A 10,776-nucleotide genomic window follows, 5' to 3' on the forward strand; every position below is an offset into this window, starting at 1 on the left:
TAAAATCAAAAATGCAAAAAGTTTATTAAAATGACCCGATGAATTGAATAATATTAATGTATAAATATAATTAATATTAGTATTATTTCCAGGCTTATTTAGAATTACTAATATTAAAATACCTTTTAATTAAAATAAGTCTATCTGATAAGCTCCAAGTTATGAAAAACCACACTCCCTCAATCCAAACTCTCAATATTCCAAAATTCCCAATAAATATCAATTACTCACCTCTAAATCCTCTCTAGCATTTCCACTTTATTCCATTTCCTCAGTCCAAAAGTGCAAAATTTTACACTTTCCACCCATCTGCCTATTGAAATCATCCTAAAGTGGATAATACATCAGAATGATCTGCTATTACCTTCCCAAATTTTGTATCATCTTATTGGCAAACAACTGAATATTTCCCTCCAAACCTTGGACTACATTTTCCATGTATGAATTGGATAAACAAGCAGCAGCTGTGCAAAAGAACCTGGTATATCAACTGACATCTCCATCTTCCCAAAAAATGACTCAATACATAATTCATACTCTAGTCCCCCACCTAATATCCATTCCCATTTCTCTCAATTTCAATACCAATTAGTCATGTGGCATTTACTACATACCTTTGCAAAATTCTGAAAAAGTTCTATTAATATGCATCTCCTATGCAGTGATTCCTATTTTCATCAATCTAATCTTAAATCACAAACTGGTATAATTTTAAGTGCAGCAGCACTATCTTTCCCATCCTTCTACTCCTCAGGAACTCGCTCTCTTTGTTGTAAGATTCTCAATGACAATTAAAAGTACAATTCCAGTGCACATTCCTGGAACACCTATTGCAATATTCCATCCAGTCCTTAACCCTTATTAATATCAATCTCACCTCAAGCACCAAACCTATTCTTCCATACTCATTTTTCCTTTTACTGGAACAAAAAAACTAGGTAAATACGAAAATGAAAGTTTCATATTTCTTGACAAGTTGTTTCCAATTCTAAAACCTATAAAATTAAAAATGCAAAAATATTAATATTGACTGATGAAATGAATAAGTATCAAAATAGGCTAGGAGCAATCCTATTGCTACTGGCCTTCTTTGCATATTTCATTTTCTTCTTCCTTATTAACACACTTGTCACTTTTGCTTGTGATATTTATTTCTAATGCAAAGGTATTTTCTTGCAAATACCTTCTATAGAATAACTTCCTCTGCAGTTCCAGCCTCATCTCAAGCACCTTTGTAGCTTATATATTTCAAAAAATACCTTATATGATTATATAGATGAATGAAATATAGAAAGTAACTAATTTATGTTTAAAGGTATTACTAGTTTTATATTTCTAGAAGACATCAGGTGTATCACACAGAAGTGTAAAAAATCAGAGATACATAAAAACATGACTAGATTATACATATCATTGCTTTAAATTATCAATAGAATGCTCACATTTAAATGAATTCTCAGACTAGTTGCATTGTTGTTCTCATGCATGAAGATGTGGTCTTGCAGCCACCATAGCTGAATAGCAGAAGAGTAACAATCAGAAAATGTAGCTGAAGTTGACATTTTAAAGTGTCATTTCATTTCCAAGTGGTTTAGTGCCATTTCTGTTGATTCCAATATTTATCTTTCAAGTTCATCATAGCATTTATATGATTCAGATCTATCCCAGTTTACTGAGTATATAGTGGACTGATCATTATTGGGATCAGAAGAATTAATAACATGACTGGATAACACTGTGGCCCTGGTTCTGCATAAGGGGATATCTCTGAGATGTTCTTTGATATGAAACTCAACTATTTTCTCAGTTTGTCCATAACATGAGGAATTACAGCCACACCAAAGATCATACACACCTTGATACTTAAAATTGTTATGTTTTAAGCCAGGATTCAAGCTTTGTTAAGAAAGTGAATAAAGTACGAATCATATTTCTGGGGAAATTTTTGCTAACTTGTTGGAAAGTGGGTGGTTATATGGAATAATGGGATAACCTTTCTCTTCGACATGGTGTGTAGGTGGATTAAACAAGATTTTATAAATTAACAGTTTATAATAACAATTCTTCTGAAAAATTGATAAAAGCAACTTTAATTCTTTGCTGATCTCTTCTTCATTGCTGATGAGAACAAGCACATGGGTTCCTAAAGTAGAAATAATACCAAGCTTTTGGGGTGGACAATAATGAGACTGAGTGTGAAGATATTTGTTGTTTTGTGTAGGTTTTCTGTAAATACAGAACTTAAGGTTTTTCAAATGAGTAAATTTTGCATCAAGAAAAGGAAGAAAACCATTCACCTTTTGTTCTGCTGTAAGTTTTATTCTAGGATGGTTAAGATGGTTCAAGAACTCTTGGAGTAAATCTGAACCATGGCTCCAAATCAAGAAATCAATATCTCTATATCTTTCCTGCATTCCTGGTTTCGATGGAAAGGAGTTTATGGCTTTTTCCTCAAAGACATCAAAGTATGTATTTGCTAGTACAGGTGACAGAGGGTTGCCCATGGTAAACCCATAATTTTGTTTGTAGATCATGTTTCGAAAAATGAAATACCTGAATTTTATACGACTTAAGAGCCATGACTTCTTTTTTTTTTAAGATAATTTATCGTGTACAAGAACTAATATTTCTTCTGTGGGTACATCTGTAAATGAATATATATCAATCCCATGGCAGAACCTATAACACATCAGTGCAAAAATGGGATGTAGGTGTGGATTTGGAAATTGACATTTTTCTTGAAAAGCTGAAGGATGAGAAAGACACTTCACAAGGAAGGCCGTTACAGAGAACACAGGCAAATGAACTAAGAGGAGAAGCATTTTTGGTGAGTTTACAACTGGGCTATAAAAAGACTTCTGGATAAGTGCTGCTTGTGCTTTAACAGGCACCATGGATTCTACTCCATCGAACTGACTGTCATCTCTCCTCTTTCTTGTGTACTCTTGTTGTGTAGAGGCTTAAGTGCTGTGAAGACACTATGTTGGAGGTTTAATGGATTTTTTACAACACTCAAAAAGAATTAAAATAGAATTTAATACTTCCTATATTTCGTCCTAGTCACTAGGACATCTACGGGGATTACAAAGACAATTAATGTAACATGCACACAAAATCCATTAAACCTCCAACATAATCTCCTCTTTCTATTGTGCCTGTTAAAGCACAAGCAGCACTTATCTGTTTCAACTACATGCAGAAAAGATAGTTGAAACAGACTATGTGTGAGATAGCGGTTGAAGTGAGTCAGTGAAAGAGAGATATCATCTATCAGCTAAATCACCCATTTCTGGATAGCATCAAGAATTTTTAAGGAGGATTTTGGTGAACAACTAAAACATGTAAACAGAATCTAAAGTTGGGCAGATCATTTATACAAAGTTAATAGCTGGATAGGTGAAAAACAGTGTTGTGAATGGAAGTAAAAGATGCCCTCCCCCTTTTGTTTTTCAGGCACACAAAGATACTGATGTGATGTGTTTATGCAAGGAACAGCTGGAGGTAAATGTCAGTCCAAGATGAAAGATCTTATCTTGTCCGGTGATTTGTGTATTACTGACAGTAAAGATAAACTGAGATTCTTTTTGCAAGAAAGAAGACAAGATTGTGTTTCGTTAGCATTGAAGGTTATCTCATTGAAGAATGGTACAGAAATCTTCCTGGTGTAGAATATTTTGAACACTGGGTTGCTTATACATTGCCGTGTTTGTTGAATTGGTAAGAAGAATGGAGTGTATTATCATGAGCAAAAACTATGGAAAGGATAATTGGTCAATGAGAGATCATTTATGTATAGAAGAATGAATGTAAGTGATAGAACCCTGAAGCTACTTTTATAAAGAAGCCCAAAGAGAGGAAGTCATCCAAAATGACATAAAGTGATTAAGCACAGTAAATTAGCTACCCACTTAGAATGTAGACCAAAGGATGGCAATTTGCCGAGCAGGCCTTGATGCCAAGACACAAATCAACTACTTTGAAATGCTAAAAGCAACATGCATGGCTATCCAGTTGGTTAGTTGGTTTATGGTTTAACGGTGCAAGAACAGCACAAGGTCAAAGGTTACAGCAGTACAGAAATAGTCAAAGATGAACTAGTAAATAATATGTAGTATACCAAAATTAAGTTAAGCAATGCAGCATCTACATATAAATAAAATTACAGTCAAATGTATTTATACAAATTAATTCTTTGTATCTGTCTGACTCTGCTAACATCTGCATGAGCATATATGGCTTGGCTAGATAGGTAAAAATTTCATTCCTTTCCCTCTCTCTCATGTAAAATGCCAGCATTTTACATGAGCGAGAAGAATTTACTGTTGCATTTTTCACACACAGGTGGGTCATCAGCCCTCAGTAAATAAGAATGTGTAAAATGACCATGACCTATGCAGAGCCTAGCAAGAACAACTTCCTCTCTTCTCTTGCTATGTTGACTAGAATTTCAATGCTTCATTTCAGACTTAATATCACGTAATTTGTTTTTCAATGCTTCCTGCCATGATGACTGCCAACGGGCAAAGTGTCTGTAGTCTCTATATGGTACCATTGAACAATATGTTAAAAAAGTATGAGCTGATTTAACAGCTGCATTGGCTATCTCATTTCCTTTAATTCCAATGTGGCTGGGAATCCAGCATAACCGAATATCAAAATTAAAGGTTTTTATTTTTTACAACAGGTGCAACATCTCACACAGCACTAGATGTGGATGATACACAAGAAAGGATACAACCTGTAAAGAACTCAATGAGTCTGTATAAATTCACACTTTTGGTAGTGGTTTTCTTTTATATGCACAAATGCAAGCTGAATGGCATGCAATTCTGCCATATAATTACTACAATCAGGTGGGATCTGGTTGGAGATAGTAATGTCAGGAAACACAGCAGCACAACCAACACAGGTGTTATTTCTTGAACTATCAGTATAAATGTGCAAGAAAATCAGAGTAAGCTGCTCTGTGTGTATTAAACAGTTGCAGGTAGACAGATGAAGTAAAGCTTCTGTAGTTGACATAATGAGAGGTTGCAGGATGGAGTGTAGACCTGTCATGGAGGAATGCTGTTATGCTTGGTGTAGATAAAGTTATGAAATTTCATTCCAACAGCTTGCGTAGTCTCTCCAATGCAGAGAGAGAAAAGAGACTAGTCTATGTAGAATGATCTGGAAGAGACTTTATCTTTAGGGTACAATTAAGAGACAACTGTTCCATCTAAGCAATAGAGCTGGTTCATTTGGTTCAACATAAAGACTTTGAGTGGGAGATGTGCAAAAGGCACCAGTAGCTATCCATATATCCTACTGATAAATGGGATCCAACCAGCGCAGGTTATTCTGCCTTGCAAAACCATACACTTGAGACCCATATTCAGCTTTGAGCATTTAAGCACAGCACATGATAAAGATGAAGAAATGAAGATTGATCTCCACCCTATTCAGTAGAGGATAGAGTGCAGAGTGATTCAATGCTCTCATGCATGTTTCTCTTAGTTGATGAATGTATGCAGGGAATGTAAGTTTGCTGTCAAAGATGAGTCCCATGAACTTGGCTTCTGCTGCTATTGGAATAACAGTTCGTCCTGCTCTTAATTCAGGACCTGGGTGAAGAGTGTGTTTTTAACAAAAGTGTACACACACATTTTTTCTGCTAAAAATTTGTTGAACCCATTACTAAAGACCCATACAAAACCATAACCAATTGCTTGCTGAAGTTGTCTTTTGATTATCCTTATGTTATGAGAGTAACAGTATATTGTGAAGTCATCAACATATAAAGCATTGTCTACAGTGGGAGGAAGCTGTTCATTGACTGAGTTAACTTTGATGTCACACTTAAGAACCCTGGGGAATACCCTATTCTTGATGATACAGCTGAGATAGTGTACTTCCCACTCTGACTTGGAAAGTTTGCCCAGACAAGGTTTTTAATAAATACAAGAAGTTGTCATCTGAGACCTAGGTTATTGAGGCCTAGTGTCATAGTTACTGAGGCATGTGTCATAAGCTTTTCCATGTCAAAGAAAATTGAAACTAGATCTTGCTTCACGAATGCATCTCTTATACAAGTTTCTAAACAGAATGGTCTAAAGTTGAACAATGTCTACAAAAATCACACTGTGCATTGGAGAGAAGATCACTGCTTTCTATTTACCAGAGAAGGCTGGTAAATAGAAAGCAGTGATCTTCCATTAACCATTTTCTCTAATATCTTACAAAGACAGCTGGTCGTAGCAATAAGTTGATAATTATTGCTATGACCTTGCTTGTTTTGGATCCTTTCCTCGTTTTGGGATAGCAATGACAACTCACTTATGCCAAGAATCCAGAAACTCTTCCTCAGCAATATTCTGTTGTATATTAAGAGAAGGAAATCTATTGAAGATAATGGTAGATGTTTTATCATTTCTTAATGAATGTCATCTGGTCCTACTGTACTAGGGTGAGACAGTAAAAGAGCTCTTTTTAGTTCTTCCTTAACAAATGGCTGATTATTCAAGCCTACTGATAGAAAAATTTAGCCTTTGTTTTTCATGCTGCTTTTTCAATATTAAAAATTCAGTAGGATATGAAACTGTTGCTAAGATTTTGGCATTCCTCCCAAAGTGTCTGCAATAGCTTTGGGACCACCAATAATGCATCCATTATGGTCTAAGATAGACAAACAGTGTGTTCTATATCTATCTTTCATTTTCTGGATTTTATCCCATACAATTTTTGCACTAGTTGAGTTGTTTGATTAATTGATGAAGTAAATTGGATCAAAGATTGTTTTTGACTCTTGATGTTTCACATAACATGCTCTGGCTAGAGCGTGCTTAAAAGCTATTAAGTTTGATATAGTGGGGTACCTATGAAATATACTCCATGCTCTGTGTTAATCCATTTTTGGCTGCTGGAATTCTGGGTTCCATCAAGGCTTTGGATAGAGTGGAAAGAGAGAGAGAGATGATGTTCTTAGAATGGAGGCTGCTGCTGCCTGGACAATGCAGTCTATTGCATACTTTACTGCTTCACTGATAGGTGTTTGATCGACTGCATCAGTATTAAATTTTGCAAGATGGGAAAAAATGTTCCGTCAGCCTGGTCCATTTTCCATATAGCCATCCATGTAAGAGAACATGGGTCCTATAAAGGCACTATGCAAAGAACAGAAAAGTGATTGCTTTCATGTATGTTCTCTTCAACATCCCATGTGACCAATGGAAGGGAAGCAGATTGTAAGATCGATTGCAGAATATGATCAGGTAAGCATATGAAAGAAAGTATTGGGTCCATTATTCAAAAGAGAGAGATCATTATTGTTCAGGATTCATTAAATGATATGACCTCATCCATTTGTGTTGGCACTATCCCACAGAGTACTGTGACCATTAAAGTCATCCATAAGATGGATGGGTTAGGCAATAAGATAAGGTTATCAAGATCGATTTCATTTAACTCAGCATTCAGTTGTAAATAAGCTGAACATACTGTAATAAGAAATCCCATGAATAGACAAACTGGTACTGCTTCCAGCACAGCATTAAGATGGAAATGATGGAAAGGAGTATGACTATCTACTAGGATAGCTACTCAGCTCCTCTATAAGCAATGACCACTTCCAGTTCTGTCCTTGCATACAACAGTGAAATTCCTTCAGGAAGGATCCTCACTGGGTCATAAGTATGTTTCCTGTAGACAGAAACAGAAAGGTTTCTACAGCAAAATCTTCACATCATTAATATTCTGGCAAAACCCATGCCAGTTCCATTGTAAAAATTCTCCTATTGTTTAGACTTTATAGACCTGTCTGGTTCTTGAGAGGTTGGAAGCTTACCTTTGTCAAGTTTAAATTTATCTGTTGTTTTTGGGAAGTATGGACAGCCAGTGTCCATCTCTTCCTCTGGTAAAATATTCAATACATCTGATGGGTCAAGTGACAAGTTTAATTTACTTTCAGCAGATACCAAATCATTCATTTTTTTTTGTGTGTGTGGGGTGTCTGGTGATTTATCTATAGGTGATATCTTTGTCATAATTTTTTGACAAGTGGATTATCATTGAATGGAACCATTTTTTTGAAGTTGTCTCTGGAATAAGACCTTAGGTCATGCAATTGATGTGCTCAACAGAAAAGCACTCCTGATCATAAAGTTCAGGTATAGTGAAATTATCAGATGGTGGAATAGACAAATGTTTCAGATGATGCTACTATTTTTCAAATCAAAAGGATCTCAAAACAGGTGTAGTGCTAATTAACTTCTCTTTCCCATTTGATCAGAAAGCCCTGGGCAGAAAGACAGTGTAGGATGTAGAGAGCCTTTATATGGGATTTTCAATTGCAGGCGAGTTGGATGGCCTCACATATAAGTAGAATTCTTCCCCCAGAATATGTTTATTCCTACTAAACATACAAACCAGAAAAACATGAAATACAATTTAGAGACCAAAACTAGTTGTTTCATAGCCTCAGCTGCTTCTGCCAAAACAAAATTTATTTATTATTATTATGTGACACCTCCAGGGAGTCCAAAGCCTCATCGATGGAAAGTGTGCCAACAGCATCGAACGACTGAACTCCGTCCAACTACTAACCGCGCTCAAACTTGCTAAGCCATTAGTAGCAGAGGCTCTACCAATCGACCAACCAAACCAAGCCAAAAGTCTAATCTCGATGTTTATCTCTAATTAACGCTTTTTTAGATCCCTTCATACCGAAAAGTACGACTGCAAAATCACGATTAACGAACAATGCGAATAGTAAACTACAAATAAAGATAACAAACTACGAGATAAATTCAAGGAATGATGTTCATGATGTGTAAGCTACAAAGGATGACATAACCAGTTTCAATTGGCAGCAATAAAGCATTTAAGATTGACAAAATGTTACATTATTCAACGATTACCAAAAATCACAACTGTACAGCAAACCATTATAATCTACTCACCACAAATATTCTGATGTAATACTATCCCTAAGTTTTTTAGATACTTTCTGCAGATTACACAAATCCTCAATGCTGCAGAATATAAGAATTTTATTAATTATTTCATTAGGTAGACTTAAAAAGCTAGTACTTGAACTTGATTCAAAAAATTCCATAGGATGAGATTCTTCGCAATCACCTAAGAACCTACATATGAGCACATTTTTATATTCATTATAAGACTAAAGTGAGACTGTTAATCAAAATAACGATCATTCGGTAACATTTAAACATACATGAAAACACATTACTGAAACAATCCAAGCACACACTCAAATGTAAACACTTTGCTCATACTGCCACCTACTCAGCACAACCGTTTAGGCTATTTTTCACCGACGTTTTACCTAGGTGATTAACCTTTCATGCAAATATCTATGGACAATCTCAACAGACATTAATGTTTCGATTTGCCAGTAATGGCGAGACGTGGCAAAGTAAGCTGAATTGACCACGAGCAAATAGTTGAGGCCTGGAGGACAGGTGCAAGTATTTCGGAAAAAGTCGCACTTATTGGGTGTTTCCGTACTAGTATCAAGGGTGTACCAGAACTGGATTAACCATGAACAGACATCGAGCAGAAGGACTCACATTGGTCAACCACGCGTAGTTGATCCTAGAGTTGAGCATCGGGTGTCAGGACTGGTATCTCAGCAACGATGTACAATAGTCACACGTAGTCAGCTTACACACCAATACAACAGCGGGGTATTCGACCCATTTCCACATGCGCCATGCGCTAAACCTTACTTCGTCTGGGACTCCAAGACCGGAGACTAACAAGGGGTACCAATGATGACGGCCAGGCATTACAACAACGCTTATCATGGGTCAAGGAACATCGGCAATCGACCCTTGACAGATGGAAGAAGGTCGTCTACAGTGATGAGTTCAGTTTCCTATCCCCTGGTTGCACAGTTGGGGGTTCAACATTCCGGAGGAGGTGGTATTATAGTCTTCGTGATGAGTCTTATAGTGATGAGTCTTCGGACTCCTTGGAGGTATGAGGAATAATAATAATAATAATACTCTGAAAAATTTCCTGGCACGTTCTACGTCCATTGGTTATCATCCGAAAAATAATGAATGATGAACTCTACAGAGACCTATTAGCCAGCGATCTCCATCCATATATGCAGGAGGTCTACTACCACAGTGCCATCTTTCAACAGGAAAAGGCACCTTGACATCTGGCTCGTGCAACTACCGAGTTGTTGGAGGAGCACTAGAACGAATTGGCCAAATTGCTTTGGCCCCATACTACTTCCCTCCTTGACTGTAACCTAATTGAATGGGATGTGCTAAAACTGGGAGTTAGAACTCCTAATCCTCTTTTACAGAATGAGCGTGAACTGACAGAGTTTCTGCAGTGGACATGAGTCGAGTTACGCATGGATAATGTTCGACATCTTGTGGAATCTGTTCCTAGGCGTCTGAAAGCCCCGATTGCACAGAGCGGTGGACCAATGCTTTATTACATGGGTGTTCCTAATACAAAGCCAACTCAGAGTAAATAAGAGGGGGCTAAGAGCTGACCCTTGATGAACCTCGACTTTTACTACGAATGGCTCAGTGATTCTGCTGCACATCTCATCTTCGTTTTACTACGATCACGTCTCGTAAAAGATGTACATACTTCTCTGGAATCATTTTCTTCCTCGGGCTTCTCCGCATCACTAGAAAATCATTTTTGAGATATTGAATTAGATCCGAAGTCTCCGGGGAAAAAAAATAAACTGTTTTGTTTGGGTTGATGATCGACTATATATCTCGGTAACTTGAAAAATGCCTAGAAAAAGTC

The 10,776-nt window shown here is 36.7% G+C and overlaps 1 protein-coding gene across 1 annotated transcript in view; it reads right to left on the reverse strand.

Moving 5' to 3' along the window:
• The window catches only part of LOC150096228 (uncharacterized), an 88,045-nt gene extending 78,820 nt beyond the window's left edge, over positions 1–9,225 (reverse strand). Inside the window, exon 1 of the mRNA XM_090409118.1 lies at positions 8,937–9,225. Coding sequence (XP_090265244.1) covers positions 8,937–9,091 — 155 coding nt within the window. The 5' untranslated portion in view covers positions 9,092–9,225. The remainder of the gene's footprint in view (positions 1–8,936) is intronic.
• Between the last annotated feature and the right edge of the window lie 1,551 nt (positions 9,226–10,776).

The sequence above is a fragment of the Typopeltis vanoorti genome, chromosome 19, assembly GCF_054136105.1.
Source record: "Typopeltis vanoorti isolate ZY-2024b chromosome 19, IOZ_Tvanoo_1.0, whole genome shotgun sequence".
NCBI lineage: Eukaryota > Metazoa > Arthropoda > Arachnida > Uropygi > Thelyphonidae > Typopeltis > Typopeltis vanoorti.